This window comes from Zonotrichia leucophrys, chromosome Z (genome assembly GCF_028769735.1).
Source record: "Zonotrichia leucophrys gambelii isolate GWCS_2022_RI chromosome Z, RI_Zleu_2.0, whole genome shotgun sequence".
In the NCBI taxonomy this organism is placed as follows: domain Eukaryota; kingdom Metazoa; phylum Chordata; class Aves; order Passeriformes; family Passerellidae; genus Zonotrichia; species Zonotrichia leucophrys.
Window position 1 is genome coordinate 210,588 of NC_088200.1, and position 17,995 is coordinate 228,582.

Here is a 17,995-nt window from a genome sequence, read left to right on the forward strand (position 1 = left end):
AATTGAGGTGTCACGCAGCAAGTGTTTGATTGCCAGGGACAGGGCTCAATGGCATTTGTGTCCCAGCACGGAGCAGTTTGGATGCACTTTGGCTCCAGTGCTGCCTCCCAAACTCCCTCTCTGATAACAGGTGCCTTTACAAACGTTGTAAATGAGGCGGATTCAAAATAGGCCTGGTTTTCCCACCTGATCAATAGATCTGAAAGGAACAACGCCAAATATCTGGAGTTATTGTGCAGCACTGATGGCTGTCAGGACAATGGGCAGAGCAAAGACAAATACACACCTTTGCCTGGGTTATTACTTTAAGCCTGTTATTATCATTATTATGGGTGATTAAAAATCCCATTAATCAGATGCTAAACAGATTAAGCCCTATGAATTAATTTTCTGGAAATAACTAAGATAAACATTCTGTGCAGAGCTCATTTAATGAAATAGAAGCTGTTTATCTGCAAAATTAGGGCCTGAGCTTCAGCTGGAAAAATCCAGTGTGGTGTGGGCACGGCGGGCACAGGCTGGAGCCAACGCTGATTTTTTACCCATTCTAAGTAAAAGAAAAATCTTGCTGTAAGTAATTTATGATACATTACACAAAGAGCTCATTAGTGAGAGCTACAAAATAAAATTACAGTCAGTTAGGAAATAATTCCTTGATTTAGTGTATGAGGAGAGGGGCTGAAGGGCAGAGGCCCCATGTGCTGCTCCTACTAGCAGTTAAACAAGAGGGTTCTTACCAGCTTTGCCATTAATGACATAGGAAATGAACATTAATTGATTTTTCACGACCCTCTTTCCCTTCCACAACCATGGAGCTGCCTCTGAGACCAAAATATTGGAACCAATGGGGTAAAGCACTTTCACTGTGGTGAAGTAAACACAGGAGCCATGCAGCTGTGGCTGTGCCCTCATCCTGAATTATCCAGCTGTTGCTGCTGCTGTCCCAGCCCTGGGCTGACCAACATCCTCATCTCCAGGGCACTGCTGGCTCCTTTTCTGTTAAAGGAGCTTCACAGCCAGTATCCAGCCCCTAAAGGGTCACCAGGGACAAGTGGAGCTTCCCTTTGCATCCATTTACAGCCTTCTCCAGAAATTGCCTATGGAACTGCTGTTTCTTGTGTCTGTTTTAATAAATGGGTGTGTTTGCTATTGCTGTTGAAAGTTCTGTGTTTGGCCTTTTTAAGTCATTTGATTAGGAAGTAGAGAGAATATTTTAGCAGCAGAGAAGGCTCTCACAATCAGCACTAGGAGGAATAATCCAATTTTCTTGGCAAAGAAGGGCAAAGGGTCCTCCTAGGAGGTCAAAGCTCCCTTAGCACAATTAGAACTTTAATTAATGAAATTGGTTGAGGCTCCACCAGCAGAAGCAGCGTATCTGTGGAGCTCTGGGGGCGGAGACAGCAGCTCCCTGCTGGCTCTCCTGAGCACGGCCCGGGCCCCCAGATGCACCCAGACCCCACCACACATTCCAGAGATGCAGCTCTGGGGCTCTTGGTTGGCCATCGAGAGCGAGATCGGCCTCTGCAGCAGCCCTGTGAGGAGCGGCACGGCTCACCGTGCCTCGTGCTGTTCAGACATGCTGTCTGCAATTAATATTGCACAATGGCCTCCTGATTCCTAAATTATGTATTTCTCCTTCTCAGCATCGTGTGGTTTTTTTACAGGGTTAATTATTTTCCATCATTCTGCCTTTAGCAACAGTCGTCTTAATTAAGGGGGCCAAGTTCCGCTCTCGTTGCAGCCTGGCAGATCCTAATGAAATCAATGGAGCCGTGCGGTGTAAATGGGAGGGACGCCGGCCCGCCAGCAAAGTAAACCGTTCCCTCTCTCGTTGATTAATGCATGAAATTAACGCAGCCCTAACGTCCAACTGCTGCCTGAGTGGGTCACTGCAGAGCCCCCTCCCGGGCTGCCTTTGCCCAGCAGTTCTGACCTTGTTCATCCCGTGTGCAGGGCTCTGCCGGCAGCACGTCCTGGGCGCCCTGCTCTGCTTTTGGCTTGGAGAAACGCAGCACCGGTCTGCAAGCAGGACTCCAAGCCACTGTCAGCTCTGCCTGCAGTGGCTCCAGACAGGGCTGAGCAGGTGGTCCCTGTGCCTTTGGCTCTCCCAAAGCCATGTGCTGTTCTCTTCCAGGGATCAAACACCTGAGGCAGGGATTTAAATCAGGATCCCCATCCCCATCAGTGCCCCCTGGCTCACTCCCTGCCTCTCCCCTCCCACCCTCGCCTGCTGGCACCAAAAGGGCTGATCCCCAATTATTCCTCCCTGGCTTGCATTTCCTGACAGCCCAACATTAAACCAGGCCCAGGCAGCCATGCAGGGGAGGCTCCAATAAGTGGATGCACATGCAATATTCATGGATGGCTTCAGAATAGTTACAGATCCATCACGCTTGGCAGCGGGATGGGGATGGCGTGCTCTCCTAATGCTGGGCTTAAGCACCTTCTTGAAGCCGAGCCCTGGAGCCGGGGGTGCCAGCACGGCCCTGCTGCTGCCGTGTCCCCGTGTGTCCTGCACAGCCCCCTCCCACCTCAGGGGCAAAGCCTTGGGCACCTGGGCCTGTGGGCACCGCTGGTGATGCGCTGCTCCTGCACCCAGCTGGGCCTCTGGGTAAAGAGCAGCGAAAACAAGGGAGCCTCTGGAGCCCAATGCCCTCACTCTGGGAAAGGTTTGTTTACCAGCTCCAAACTGCAGCTCCAAACCTGAGCTCATCCCCCGGGATTAATTTTTACACAATCATTCCCCAGTCTATGATAATGACTCCATAAAAAAAAAAATGAAGAGATTTGGGATTTTTTCCAGCGAGGAGGATTAGGTCTAAAGACGAGTAATCTGCAGGAAGCTCAGCTGCATGCACACCACTAATCGCTCCTCACTCTTCCCAGCTTTAGCTCTTTCATTAGGATTTTGCACAGCGGGCTGGCTGTCCTTGCCGGGGCCGGCTGCCACAGACAGACAGACAGACAGACAGACATTTCCCGAGGGATCCGGCCCTGTGCCAGCCCACGGGGCCACGGCGGCAGCCTGGAGAGCGGCAGTGCCAGGCGGCCCTGCGGTGCCCTCCAACCCCGCAGTGCTGGGCACACGCTGGGCTCAGCACCGCTCTCTGCACCACAAAGAGGAGCCTCTGGAACCGGCTCCCCACGCTGGGATCTCTCCAGCTTCCCTGGGAAGGAGGTGAAGCAATTGGCATGGGAGACATTAATGCAGCGCAACAAACCAGGTGGTGGGATGGTTTTAGAATGTAATAAACTGTTAAAGAAACAATGAGCTTAAACCCCGAAGCCTTTAGTAAATTCCTGGTGGTTGAACCAGGTGGAGAGTGAATAACAACCTGGGAACTGGCACTTTCCCTGTTCCAGGGGCAGCCGTGTTCTCCTGAGCCCCCAGGAACTCCTCCAGCAGCCGGCTGGCCTTGCCAGGCCTGGCTTAGCTAACCCTGGTCCTGCACCAAGGGCAGCAGTGAGTGCAGGAGGCAGCGACACACACCCCAATCCCTCCTCACGGGCACACCAGCACTGTTCCTGTTGTCTCCCACTGAGGCTTGGCACTGAATTCCCAAAGATTCCTGATGGCATGTGACCCCATCAGGGGCTCAGTGGGCTCCTGGCACTGCCAGAAGGGTGAGAGCTCGCAGGCTGAGAGAAATCACTGCACGTTTTAGAGTCAGGAGGAGAGACGTGCCCGTTGTGCCCAGCAAGCATTTTTCCAAATATAATTAAAATAAGTACATCTCAATGACGGCTCTGACCACAGGGATAAGGATGCAACGCCAGGTTTTTAAAACAAAATAACGTAAGCACTTAGAAAAGGACTCGAGCAGACTTTGGGTACTTATGTTCAAAATAATTGTCCCAGGAAACCCGATTCAGCAGCCACCCAGGCTGAAAGCACTTAGGCACACGCGGGCAGGCGTTCAACAAAGCATTTAGTGACCCCGGCGCTGCATCAGCAGGAACGCGGGGCTCCGGGCAGGGAGTGACTCAGGGAAACCGCGGGGCTCAGGAGGACGAGGTCCCGCCGGGGTTCCGCCTGGATCCCGCCTGGATCCCCCTGGATCCCACTGCAATCTTACCCGGCCGTGCATGGGTCCCACTGGGATCCCACCTGGTTCCAGCCTGGATCCCGCCCAGCCCTGGCGGGGGTCCCGTCTGCCCCAAGCACACACGGCGGTGTCCCCGCTGTGCCCCGCTTGGCTCCAGCCCCCGTGGCTGCTCCCACTGCCTCAAGGGCCGGCGTGTGAGGGTTCCTCAGCCCAGCAGGGTGACCCAGGAGCCGCAGGAGCTCGCTCCTCACACCCTTCCCCCGGGAATGCCTCAGCAGCCCAAGCGGAGCTGCTGTAATCCAGCGTACTCGTGGTAATAAATTCATGGGTCTTCACACCCCAGCAGGCTGACAAGCACCTGGTTTTAAAGAGGCTTTAAAACCACTTGGAGCACTGTGAGGCAGACCGAGACCCCCTTATGCTTGGAGACCCCAAACACCAGCTTCAAAGGAGGGAGGGAAATTGCAAAGATGGCCTGGAAAAAGTGGATTTCAGTGTGGGCAAATCTTCAAAGCACAAGTTTCCTGAGCTGTTATAAAGACGGTGTACCTTTTGCATGAATAAGTCAAAAGAGGAAACCTTTCCTAAGCACTCACCCAGCCTGACAGGTGGTTCCTCTGCTGGGCTGTGAAGCGATCGATGCTCCAGGATCCTTCTGTGCTCCTCCTCGCTGGGACCCATCCCTCCTGCAGTGCCACCCCTGCTGCCCGGGGACTCTGCCCAGGACACGGTGTCCGTGGGTCTGTCCCACTGCCCAGCTGAGAGCCTTCACACACGAGGCACATTTCTGCTAGGAGAGCCTCAGAGCCCAGCTAACCGCATTTCCTGCCACTGCCCCGCTGGGTTTTCCTGACTTTAGGGCCGGTGTTTCCCACCAGCTGAGGGCTCGGTGCACCCGGGGCTATCCCAGGACTGGTGGGAAGTTGCTGACAGCCTGGCACACGTCCTTGCAAGCTGCCCCCAGTCCTCCAGGCAGCTTGCAGAGCACCCTGTGGCCCTGTGGAGCTGCCCCCAGCCCCGAGCTGCCTAATTGAGGCGGGAGCGGTACCTGGGCCTGCCCGCTCCTGCCGCAGCCTCCGGCGAGCCGAGCTCTGTGTCAATTACAGGAAAATCAATGAAGATACTGTTCAGGACTCCTTTTCACCATTCAGCACGGATGATATCCTTCACTTTCTAGCACTGATTCATTTACTTTCGGCCTCTCCAGGGGCTCCTGACATATTGCTATCTCTGAAGAATCTGAAGCAAGAACTGCCTTTGTTTCCACTGCAACTTGTTGGTGGGGCTGGAGCTCACTGAGGGTCAGGGGAGAGGCTGCAGCACACGGCAGGGTTTAAACATTCCTTACCAAAACACCTTCCCAAGGTCCTCCCAAATCTCTTTTGCATGGGCAGAATCAGGGGGAAAATGGGTCCAAACGCAGGACCAGAGTGCCATCCATGTCCTTACTCTGGCTGAGCTGTCCCCAAAAGGGTGACACCACAGTAGCGCTGCTTCTCTTGTTGGCCATGTTGGCTTGGAGCAACCTGGTCCAGTGGAAGGTGTCCAGGGCAGGGGTTGGAACTGAATGGTCTTTCCCAGTCCAGCAGCTGCAAACTCTCCTGCAAGAGAAAAGCCAGGAGAGTGAACAGGACTGTGACACTACAGCTTCACAGTCTCACTCTGGGGTTTATTCCTACCCCAGGACTGTAGGTCAGAAACTACAGGAGATAATATTAAATGTTATAGAACTGATTCCTAAAATATTTAAAGCAAAAGTGTGCAGTTGGTTTATCCTGGGAGGCCTTGCATTCCACTGGGACAACATTATATCCATGTTGAAGCTGGGGACACCGTGCACTGGGTGGACAATAGGGGACACCAGGTGACAGCCACATAAAATGCCTATGTCCTGTCTTAAACCACTGCAATCTCCTGCATTCCCAGCCTTTTCTCTCGCTCCACCAAAGCCACAGGCATCCCACAGCAGCGGGATATAGACCTCAGGCTGTGCTCTGGCCCAACTCCCACTGCAGGCAGAACTTCACTGATGCAAACCCTGCGAGCTCCTCGTGCTCCTGCTCTTCAAAGAGAGCTCCGCGCATGGAGAGCAGTAGGAAATAGCCCAGAGCAAGGACGGGGCTACAAAGACAGGATCTATTATTTATGAGGCACTTCAGTGAACTCGGGGCTTGGAGGCACAGTGGGCTGGGGGGGAGACCTTTGTGAGGGGAAAAATGGAGTTTGAAGAAACACTGAGAGGGATGCAGCATGCAGAGGTCGTGCTCACGAGAGACATCCTTGGGAATGCAAAAGGCTCTCTTGGAGTTCACATGGGATTTGCTCTGTGGTTTAGGGGGCAGTTTAATGACCCATGCTCCAAACGCCAGGCTTTTAAAGAGCAAGGGGTCTTCTGAGCTGGCTCAGAGCATGCACTGCCCAGCACAGGCTCCAACCGCTCCGTATGTGCCACCCGCGATCTACGGTGTCACAGGAGCTGGGCATGCCGTGCACCCACCCAGACATGGGTCCCCAGCAGAGGAACAGGGTCCCCAGCAGAGGAACAGGGTCCCCAGTAGAAGCACAGGGTCCCCAGCAGAGGCACAGGGTCCCCAGCAGAGGAACAGGGTCCCCAGTAAAAGCACAGGGTCCCCAGCAGAGGAACAGGGTCCCCAGTAAAAGCACAGGGTCCCCAGTAAAAGCACAGGGTCCCCAGTAGAGGCACAGGGTCCCCAGCAGAGGCACAGGGTCCCCAGTAGAGGAACAGGGTCCCCAGCACCAGCACAGGGTCCCCAGCAGAGGCACAGGGTCCCCAGCAGAGGAACAGGGTCCCCAGTAGAAGCACAGGGTCCCCAGTAGAAGCACAGGGTCCCCAGCAGAGGAACAGGGTCCCCAGTAGAAGCACAGGGTCCCCAGCAAAGGCACAGGGCCCCCAGCAGAGGCACAGGGTCCCCAGTAGAGGCACAGGGTCCCCAGCAGAGGCACAGGGTCCCCAGCAAAAGCACAGGGTCCCCAGCAGAGGCACAGGGTCCCCAGTAAAAGCACAGGGTCCCCAGCAGAGGCACAGGGTCCCCAGCAGAGGAACAGGGTCCCCAGTAGAAGCACAGGGTCCCCAGCAGAGGAACAGGGTCCCCAGCAGAGGAACAGGGTCCCCAGTAAAAGCACAGGGTCCCCAGCAGAGGCACAGGGTCCCCAGTAGAGGCACAGGATCCCCAGCAGAGGCACAGGGTCCCCAGCAGAGGCACAGGGTCCCCAGCAGAGGCACAGGGTCCCCAGTAAAAGCACAGGGCCCCAGCAGCCTAGGCCCCCATGGCTGAGCCATGCTCAGCCCTCATGCATATCTGGGGGCTCCATGGGGCCCAGGGGGTCCCTGTGGCTGCCAGACTGGGCCACATAAGGTTTTGGGGGTCACTTGGGCACCCCAAGGCAGTGGGAAGGGTGGTGTGGGCACCTTAGGGTTGCTGGGGGAGCACTGGTGATGTCAGGGTGGGCACACGGGGGGAACTGCTGCGGAGGAGACCCCGAGGCTGTTGGGGGCACTGGGGCTTTTGAGGGCCCACTGGTGGGGGGAACTGCTGTGGAGCACACCGCGGGCCGTTGGGGGGTGCTGCGGCTTTCCGGGGGGCACTGGGGCTTTTGAGGGCACACTGGGGACGTTGGGGGGCCACCTGGTGTCGTTGGTGGGCCCGCTGGGGCCGGGGGTGGCACAGGGCCTTGCCGGGGCCTCGCTGGGCCTGCCGGGGGTCACCGGGGCGCCGGGCTGCGCCCGAGGCCGTCCGGCCGCGGCTGCCGGGGGAGCGGGGGGGCCGTGCGGGGCCGTGCGGGCGCTCCCGGCTGCCATTTCACCGCCCCGTCCCTCCATTTTCCTGCGAGCGCGGCGGAGCCGGCCCGGCCCCGGCCCCGCCGCCGCCCCCAATGTAGCGGCGCGGCCGCCCCGCACCCGCCCAGCCGCGGGGCCGCCTCCGGCATGCGGAGCTGCAAGATGGTGCGGGTGGCCAGCGTGCTGGGGCTCGTCATGCTCAGCGTGGCGCTGCTCATCCTGTCCCTCATCAGCTACGTCTCGCTCAAGAAGGACAACATCTTCGGGGCGCCCCGCGCCGCCGGGCCCCGCATGTACATGTTCCACGCGGGATTCCGGTGAGGCGCGGCCCGCCATGGCGGCCCGGGCCCGGCCCGGCCGGGCAGCGAGGGGGGCGCGGAGCGGGGCCGGACGGCGCCGGGAGCGGCCGCCGCACGGGCCGGGCTGCGGGGAGGCGGGCGGGGGCACCGGCACGGCCACGGCACGGCCGCGGCACGGCGGCGGCGCCGGGCGCTCTCCGTGGTGCTGATGGCGGCGGCCGCGGGGGCGGGTCGGGCTCGGCCGGTAACGGGCTGCGGGTCTGTGGGGTGTGTGTGTGTGTGGTTTGTGTGTGCACGTGTGCTGTGTGCTTGCGTGGGCGTCTCTGTGTCTGCGGGGGTGTCCTCATGGGTGCTGCACGCATGTCTCTATGTGTCTCCGTGTGTGTGTGTGGGTGTCTCCGTGTGTGTCCCCATGGCTGCGCACGGGTGTCTCCATGTGTGTGTGTGGGTGTCCCCATGTCTATCCGTGGGTGTCTCCATGTGTGTGACTCCATGTGGCCCCATGTGTGTGCACGGCTGTCTCTGTGTCTCCATGCATTCCTGTGTCTGTGCATGGATGTCTCCATGTGCGTACATGGCTGTCTCTGTGTCTCTGTGTCTCCATGTGTACATGTGTGTACATGGCTGTCTCTGTGTCTCCATGTGTGTACATGTGTGTGCATGGATATCTCTGTGTCTCCATGTGTCTCCATGTGTGTGCATGGCTGTCTCTGTGTGTCCATATGTCCCCATGTGTGTACATGGCTGTCTCTGTGTCTCCATGTGTCCCCATGTGTGTACATGGCTGTCTCTGTGTCTCCATGTGTACATGTGTGTGCATGGGTATCTCTGTGTCTCCATGTGTGTGCATGGGTATCTCTGTGTCTCCATGTGTCCCCATGTGTGTGCATGGCTGTCTCTGTGTCTCCATGTGTACATGTGTGTGCATGGCTGTCTCTGTGTGTCCATGTGTACATGTGTGTACATGGCTGTCTCCATGTGTCCCCATGTGTGTGCATGGCTGTCTCTGTGTCTCCATGTGTCCCATGTCATGGGCTGTCTCTATGACTCCATGTGTCCCCATGTGTGTGCATGGCTGTCTCTGTGTCTCCATGGTACATGTGTGCATGGTACTCTGTGTCTCCATGTGGTGCATGGCTGTCTCTGTGTGTCCATATGTCACAGTGTGTGCATGGTGTCTCTGTCGTTCCATGTGTCCATGTGTGTGCATGGCTGTCTCTATGACTCCATGTGTCCATGTGTGTGCATGGCTGTCTCTGTGTCTCCATGTGTCCCCATGTGTGTGCATGGCTGTCTCTATGACTCCATGTGTCCCCATGTGTGTACATGGCTGTCTCTGTGTGTCCATGTGTCCATGTGTGTGCATGGCTGTCTCTGTGACTCCATGTCCCCATGTGTGTACATGGCTGTCTCTGTGTGTCCATGTGTGTACATGTGTGTGCATGGCTTCTCTGTGTGTCCATGTGAACATGTGTGTACATGGCTGTCTCCATGTGTCTCCATGTGTGTGCATGGCTGTCTCTGTGTCTCCATGTGTCCCCATGTGTGTGCATGGCTGTCTCTATGACTCCATGTGTCCATGTGTGTGCATGGCTGTCTCTGTGTGTCCATGTGTCCCCATGTGTGTGCATGGCTGTCTCTATGACTCCATGTGTCCCCATGTGTGTGCATGTTTTGGCGTCTGTGCCCACCTGCAGGTCTCAGTTCGCACTGAAGTTCCTGGACCCCTCGTTCGTGCCCCTCACCAACTCCCTGGGCCAAGAGCTGCAGGACAAGCCCTCCAAGTGGGTGTTCAACCGGAGCGCCTTTGCCCACCAGAGGTGAGCCAGCACCTGGGCGCTGGCACTGCCCGGCTGTGCCCCTTCCAGCGGCATTAAGGGAACGCAGCACCCTGCTGAGTGCTCCGAGCTCTCAGGAATCTGCCAGAGGCAGGAGACAAAGCTGAACCAGAGCTTTCCCCCAGACACTTGCAGCTGTCCCGAAAGATTTGATTATTTCAGAGCAGGACACCAGGCTGCAACACAGTTATTGTACTAGAGCGTGACCCAGTTTCCTGGTGTGCAAGTGGAATTGTCGTTACTCCAGGGTAAATAGCAGTGGTTTAAGAGTGGGAGCATTTGGCCTGTAAGGCCATGACAGGCTGTGCTCGTGGAGGCCAGAGGCACACAGAGAAAGTTCCCAGCTGCTGGCAGCTCTGAGCAAGTGCAGTGCTGCTCTGCCTCCAGCTGCGGGGGCAGGCACACAGCTTTGTGCTCTTTATACGTACATCTATTTGCTGATTGCATATATTTAGCATTTCTATGAAAGAAAATAAAACCATGTAGCCATTTAGGACAGCTACTGCCACCTTGGACCGTAATTTTGTCCTGCCAAATGCCTGCTGGTTTAGGGGCTGCCTGGTGGCTCTGCTCACATGTCCCACCTGCGGAGCAGGAATCTGGCTCTGTGGCCAGGCAGGACGGGGCTGCTGCAGCTCTCAGGGCAGGGTTTGGGGCCGCAGTCCAAGGACAGCAGGACAAGCACTGCCCATCTTGGGCACTTAGTCCCATCTTTTCCTGTGTGACAGGGACAGTGGCCCCCCTCGGTGCTGCTCCATCCCTGGCACCAGCAGCTCCATCAGCCTGCTCCTGTGCTACCCCTCGGATGATTTTAGCTGACTGAGGTCCTCCCGTATCCTGGAGCTGCCCTCATGCTGCTGTGTACCGTAGCAGCCCAGATTATTACCATAATTAGGGCACCCAGTGGGACTCCATTAATGCTCAGACATTGGAGGATGTGAGCTGGAGGAATGGTTGTTTGTTTTCCATAAACATAAGTAAATAAAGTCCTATCAGTTTCTAATTTTATGCCCTGCAAGGGAAATTCCCAAGCAGGGCTGGTTTTGTTTGCTTTGTAAGTATCCCTAATAACCCTCCTAAAAGTGCTGCTGTGCTTGCCCAAATATGAATTAAGGAATTATATTTGCATAGATGGAGACAGTGGCTGTCGCTTGGTTTTGTGATTGGAAGCTTGTTAATGAAAACATAAATATAAATATACATAAATTGTCTCCTGTCAATTCAGTTGGATACCCTGGGTTTGTTTCACGTGCCTCGTGGCTGCAGCAGGAATGAGAGGCACACAGAGCCCCAGCAGAAAGCTGTGCCCACCCTGTGTCACTGCCCAGACAGGTGCAGTGCTGGCTGGCTCTGGGCTTGTAATGGGAGCTGCACCCCTTGCTCTAAGCAGCCAATCCCGGATTTTAATCCTGACACTATTCCAAGAGGCACGGGCACAGCCCGAGCTGGCATCAGTAGGGACCAGCCGGTAAATCCAAGTGGAGCTCTAACTGAAGAGCCAGCTCCCTCATTCCCATCTATTTATATTGATTTAAAAGCCACTGCACCATGTTGCTCAGGAAACTACTTCAGCACACTTTAAATTAAAAAAAGGAAAAACATAAGTCTAGGTGGCAAACAAATCCTCTGCAAAAAAGGGTAATTAGAACTCCTTGTTTTCTGCTATTTTGTTCTTGTTTTAGGCAAGAAATCCTTCAGCATGTTGACGTCATCAAAAACTTTTCTCTGATCAAGAGCAGCGTTCGGATCGGGCAGCTGATGCACTACGATTACTCCAGCCATAAGTATGTGTTCGCCATCAGCAATAACTTCAGGTCTCTGCTGCCTGACGTGTCTCCCATCATGAACAAGCACTACAACATCTGCGCCGTGGTCGGCAACAGCGGGATCCTGACCGGGAGCCAGTGCGGGCAGGAAATTGATAAATCGGATTTTGTCTTCCGCTGCAACTTTGCTCCGACCGAGGCTTTCCAGAAAGATGTTGGAAGGAAAACCAACCTTACCACCTTCAACCCCAGCATCCTGGAGAAGTATTACAACAACCTCCTGACCATTCAGGATCGCAACAACTTCTTCCTAAGTTTGAAAAAGCTCGACGGGGCCATCCTTTGGATCCCCGCTTTTTTCTTCCACACGTCGGCGACAGTCACGAGAACACTGGTTGACTTCTTTGTTGAGCACAGGGGACAGCTAAAGGTCCAGCTGGCTTGGCCAGGAAATATCATGCAGCACGTTAACAGGTGGGTGGCCAAATACATCTCCTAACGATTTTTCCCCTCATGCCTGATGTGGGAGGCACATCTGGCTCATCAGGGGCACTGCTTGCCAGAGCCACTGACGTTCTGTGGTTGCTTCAGAACAGCCTCCAGCTATTCTGAGCAGCCTGAGTGTGAGTGCCTCTTGTTGTCCCAGGTACTGGCGGAACAAGCACCTGTCCCCCAAGCGGCTGAGCACAGGTATCCTCATGTACACCCTGGCCTCGGCCATCTGCGACGAGATCCACCTGTACGGATTCTGGCCCTTCGCCTTCGACCCCAACACGCGGGAGGACCTCCCGTACCACTACTACGACAAGAAGGGAACCAAGTTCACCACCAAGTGGCAGGAGTCCCACCAGCTGCCTGCAGAGTTCCAGCTGCTCTACAGGATGCACGGTGAAGGACTGGCCAAACTCACCTTGTCGCATTGTGCCTAAGAACCTAAATCTTGAAGTGCCAAACAATTGTCTAAAAAAGTGCCCAAAACCAAATTAAACCTTCTTCAGATAGAATTCTAAAAAGGAAACAAACCCACCCTAGAATCTTTTCCATAATTTAAAGATGCTTTTTAGCTACTGCTCATCCAAGGTTTCAGCGTATTTAGCGGTGCAGAAGCTTTTATCATGTTCTGTGGATGCGATTTGTGCAGCTGCAAAGTTGAAACATTTTGCATTTCTAGATAAGCCACTCAGTATGTTTTAATATCTGTTCATATTTTAGCATTCTACTGAACACCCTAAATGATTTTATTGTTCCTTGCCATTAGAGCTAGAAATGCTACTTTTAAAAGGTTTTGCTTCTTTTGTATCTGTTGCTGTCGATAGCTCAGCGTTGCCGTGGCCGATGGAGGAAGCCACTCGGAATTCCAGCGCATTGTCACACGCAAGCTCCTCAGTGTGGATCCTGATTTCCACCGCTTGGGTATTTTCCTATTTACTGAATTTTACATTTTTTAAAGAATAACAAGAAGAAGGTCACAAAGTGGCTCATACCTTAGCTAGGTGTTTATATCACTCTTGGAATACTTCAGTGTTTTAATTCCTTTCGGGACAGATCCTAGTCCAGACTAGACAGATGGAGGCATGTTCATTCCCATCCAGCTGATGCCATTCTGTCATTTGATTTTAAACTTCAACCACCACAATATACAGAATTAGGCTTCTCTGGAGACCTATTTGGTGAGAAAAGCCCCAAACCCCATCCCTCTGCTTGGCCAGGGACTGGCAGGATGGGCAAAAATGGAAGCCAGGTGCTGGGATTTTTAAAACCAGCTTTTGTAGGGAAGTGAGCAGAGCTGGAGCGCAGGGAAGAGGCAATGCCATGACCAAATTTCCCCATTTATGTCTGTAACTCACCAGTCAGCCAGCTGGAGCAGTGTCCCCCTTGTCCCATCACCAGCAGCACTCCGAGGCAGGCAGGGCAGCTGCTTCCTTGGCACCACAGGAAATCCAGCTGTTTGGGGACAGGACACACAATAGGGTCACTCACAGCTGGGGAGTGTTGGCCTTTACCTCTCAGGATAAGGGAGCCTGGGAAATAACTGGGTTTCTTATGAGTATGCTGGCAAGTATTTAACCATTTTTTACTGTTCTGAGTGAGAACTGACCCCACAATGACATAGATTTAAAATGGCACAAGTTAATTTTCCTTGGCTTCTTTACCTGTGTTCAGACACAGGAGATGAGGAAGGAGATCTCCAGCACAGCACCCAAGCTGAGCAGCCCAGGCATGTCCTGGTGCCCACTGCAGCCAGGATGGTTCTCCCCCACACCCCTGGGTGGAGAAGGAGCTGGTGGCTTTGTCCTTCATTGGAAATATCCCACATTTCCCAGCTCATGGAGCCACAGTGGGGCAGTGGTGATGTCCCCGCAGTGACCGGGCACCGCTGCAGGCACCCTTCTCCACATGCTGGAGCACACAGATGGTTTAGCCCCAAGCCAGAAATTGCACAGGGAAAGAAGAGCTCTGCTCTGGTCGTTAATGAAGGGCAGGAATGAATAATTTCTGCTGTTGTTTCCTATGGAGCTGTACAGCAGCCTTGCTGGTCACTGGGGTCCATGGTAAAGCAGTGCCCAGAAACTCCAATCCTAAAGGCAAAGAGCCCACGGGGGCAGAAGGGTCACCCCAAACCCTGAGTGACCCTTCTTGGTCTCTCTGAATGCCAGGTATTTTTATCAAGAGGCCTTTTACCAGTTTCCTGTGGGGACCCATCACTTCTCCTCAGCAAATTAAAGAAATGAGAGCTATTATCATTACACTGGCATGAAAGCAGGGAGCAGTGTGCTCCATACAGTTCTGGAACCTCCTGTGGTCCTGGAGAGGGGCAGAACCCCCTGCCAGTCCTGGCGTCACCACCAGAACTTTCCAAAAGCACAAAGAGGCACCGAATGCAGAGAAGGAAGCACAAAACTGACTGCAAATATTTGGGAATGGGAATACAGAAAAATTATTGACAGAACGCCATATTACATCATTGATTTTTAAGCAAAACTCCCCATCGATGCTCCAGACCCACATTGAACATTTCAGAATCATTGATTTTAATGGGGAGTTCTGCCCCGTGATCGATGGCACAGCACAGCCCACAGTAAATTGCTTCTTAGTATCAATATTCTTTTGCCCAAGCTTGTGCAAGGTGGAAAACCATCTCAAAGTGCACAGCTTTTGTTCTGCCAGGTGGGCTCTGAGGGAGAGGTGAGGATGGCAGGGGGTGGACAGGACAGTGGCTGAGGAGGAGAGGCTCTTTGGGGCTGCCTCTCTCCAGCACAAATGCCTTTGCATTAATAAAAAAAGCATCTTTATTATTTATTGAATAGTTATTTACAAGGTGCTGGGGGCTGCCCTCCTCGCTCAGGACAGCCAGTGGCCCCTGCAAGTGGCATCACCTTCCCTCTCTTTGTCCCCAAACCTTCCTGCATGAATTCCTGATGGTTCGGGGAGAACTCTCCTTCCCATGGCTGAATGTCTAGACAAGCCAACAGAGCTAATGCAGCGGGATCGATACCTGTAAGTACAAAACATTTGAGGCTCCAAAATCCAGACAAGTCCTCCTGAGCAGCTCCCTCCGTTGGGAGACCCTGCTTGGCCCTGGGCTGCCAGGACAGTGTCCAGTGGCAGCCACATCCCTCTCCAGCCCCTTTGCCAAGGTGCTGGGGGTGTACATAGGACTGGGAATACATGTTTCCTCTCTTCTTTTATACATCTTGGCTCTCTGTTTTTGTTGCTTGCATCTCCTTGGTGAACGGTAGCAAGGCACGTGAAAACAGGCATTTGGCTACCAGGTTTAATTGCAAGACTAAGCCAAAAAAGCAAGAGATTGTGAAACAGAGCTAACTGTGAATGGAGGCTGCAAAAACAGGGCAAATAGGAAAAAGCAGGTTTTCTGTAAATGAATGTGTCTTTATTTCAATGGCTCTACAGTTCAACGCCTGATGGAGTTGTTTTCGATAAAAAATATAAACATTTAAAAAAAAAAAGAAAAAAATGCCATAATTGTAACAAAGGTTTCCTTAGTAAGGGCCATACTAAAAGCATCGTTTATTTTTCAATGGCTGATGTTCATAAAGGGCCAGGGCACCTCTCAGGTGAGTGGTGGGAAGGACGCTGCAAGCGGATCTGCTCCAGCCCCATGAATGAAGCCTGGACAGGCTGAGGCTGCACCAGGCTCTTGTGTCCCAGGGTGGCACCAGTCTGTGTGTCCAGGCTGGCCAGCTGTGTGTCCCAGGGTGGCACCAGGCTCTGTGTGTGTGTCCCAGGCTTGGGTCCCCAGGGCTGGCACCAGGCTCTGTGTGTGTCCCCAGGGCTGGCACCAGGCTCTGTGTGTGTCCCCAGGCTGTGTGTGTCCCCAGGCTGTGTGTGTCCCCAGCCCAGGCTGGAGCACAGCACTTGGTGCCCTGGCTCCCCTCGGCACGAGCATCGGGGCTCGGGAGCTCTCAGTGTGATCCCGTGGTGAGATGTGCCTGCAGCATTGACTCATGTGCCATAACCTGATATTGAATGCATTGTTTTTAAATAAAATGGTTTCTTGTGCATTGGGAGTCCGTAAAACTCCACTGCCTCTGCTTCTTCCTTATTATTATTATTTCCCAAACTGCTCAGGGCCGCTGATAGGTTTTACTGGAAAACTTCACAGAGGAGTTGCCAAAAGTGTTGCTTAATGCTGCCTATATTTAATTATGCAGTGCAACAGGCTTGGTGAGATGGATCAAATTCTGCACTCCTGTGAAATAGGTGAAGATAAAAAGTGTGGGAATCTGGGCAGTGATCGGCTCAGGGTATTTGCTCATTAAGGTGAGTTACATCCCCAGGAACATCTTACAGCCCACTGCTGTTATTTCTTGTTCCAGGTGACCTGCTGCTGGCTGCAGCACTGCAGTGCCCTCACTGGCAGGAATCCTGCCGTGTTTTTAGGAGCTCACATGAACTCCCAGGACAGAGTGCCTCAGGCTGGCAGGCACAGGAGCAGAGCCATGCCAGATCCTCTGTCCGTGCTGTGTCCCACCACTAACATCCACTACAGCCCATATATTTATCCTTGAGACCATCCTGGCAGAGAGGCGGGAATTTATAGTCCTGTAACCCAATTTGGGTATGGTGATGGCATAGGAAAAATCCCTTCCTTCCTCTGCCACTGGAAAATGTGAGGAAGGCTCTGCTGGCCATGGGTGCTGGGGCTGGAGGGTGCCAGTGGCCAGCATGGCTTGAGCCCCCTGCCCCATGTCCAGCTCTGTCCTGAGGGGCTGAAGCTGCTCCCTTGTGACAGCAGTTTCAAAAGCCAAAGAAAGCACTTGCAACGTTTGTTTAAAAGCAGGTGAAAATGACGCCTGCAGGCCCTGGCCAGCTGCTTTAGAGGAGAACTCTGTGTGCCTGTGCCGTGCCCTGCACTGAGGCGTCACCCTGCAGCCACCCTTCCCTGCACGGTTTGGGTCAGGGGCGAGTGCTGCAGGACACCACAGAGAACCCCAGAGAACAAAACACGAGAGGAATTACATTTCATATTCCCAGGGGAGCCACAGCCCGAACCAGAAGGATGCTGGGCAAGAAAGCTCAGCCAGGCCAGGTCAATCTCCAGGTTTGTCCCAGCCTGCCGTCCCTGGCCACCCCACCGCTGCCTGCTGCGGCAGGGTTGGCCCGGCTGCAGGCAGACAGGCGAAGGGAAGCTAACAAAGAAACGCCCTCCTCCCTCCCCCAGGAGCAGGAGAGCCTCTGGCAAAGGCAGCCATGCAGGCAGGGAACGCTGTCCCGCTGGGCTGGAAGCAGCAGCAGCAGCCCCCCGGCACCGCTCCTGCCCACCGTGCCCAGCTGCCAGCTCGGCCGCACCTTGTCCTGCCTGCGTGACAAAGGACACCCGGCACCCTCCTGCCTCTGCCCATCAGGTCGGACCCTCGGCTGCAGCTGCACCACACAGGGACATTCACACCTTGATTCCCAGGGAGGTGTTGAAATTAACTTGGAAAGACACCAGACTTAGACACGACGGTGTGTAAACAAAACATTCTCAGGGGACACAGCCATCGGGTGCATGTTTGTAAAGAAAAAGTCAAAGACCTGATGAATTTGTTGGAGGAGGAGAAGGCAAGGCAAGAGGAAAAGAGGGGGAGGACACAGACACCAGCTCATCTGCGGCACCAGATCCCCATCAGGGTCTGCCCACCCACCCTCCTCCCGCCTGCCCAGAGGCACCTCCGTCTCAGGAGCGCTGCACTCGCCTCTTTTTTCTCCAAATCAACCGCAACTTTTGCCTTCCTTTGGGAAG

The 17,995-nt window shown here is 54.2% G+C and overlaps 1 protein-coding gene across 1 annotated transcript; it reads left to right on the forward strand.

Annotated features, from left to right (window-relative positions):
* The first annotated feature begins 7,873 nt into the window (after positions 1–7,873).
* On the forward strand, positions 7,874–16,277 carry ST8SIA3 (ST8 alpha-N-acetyl-neuraminide alpha-2,8-sialyltransferase 3). Its single transcript, XM_064736096.1, has 5 exons — positions 7,874–8,162; positions 9,842–9,964; positions 11,665–12,222; positions 12,395–15,934; positions 15,996–16,277. The coding sequence occupies exons 1-4, from the start codon at positions 7,993–7,995 to the stop codon at positions 12,675–12,677; spliced, it is 1,134 nt and encodes a 377-aa protein (XP_064592166.1). The 5' UTR covers positions 7,874–7,992; the 3' UTR covers positions 12,678–15,934; positions 15,996–16,277.
* Positions 16,278–17,995: the final 1,718 nt, after the last annotated feature.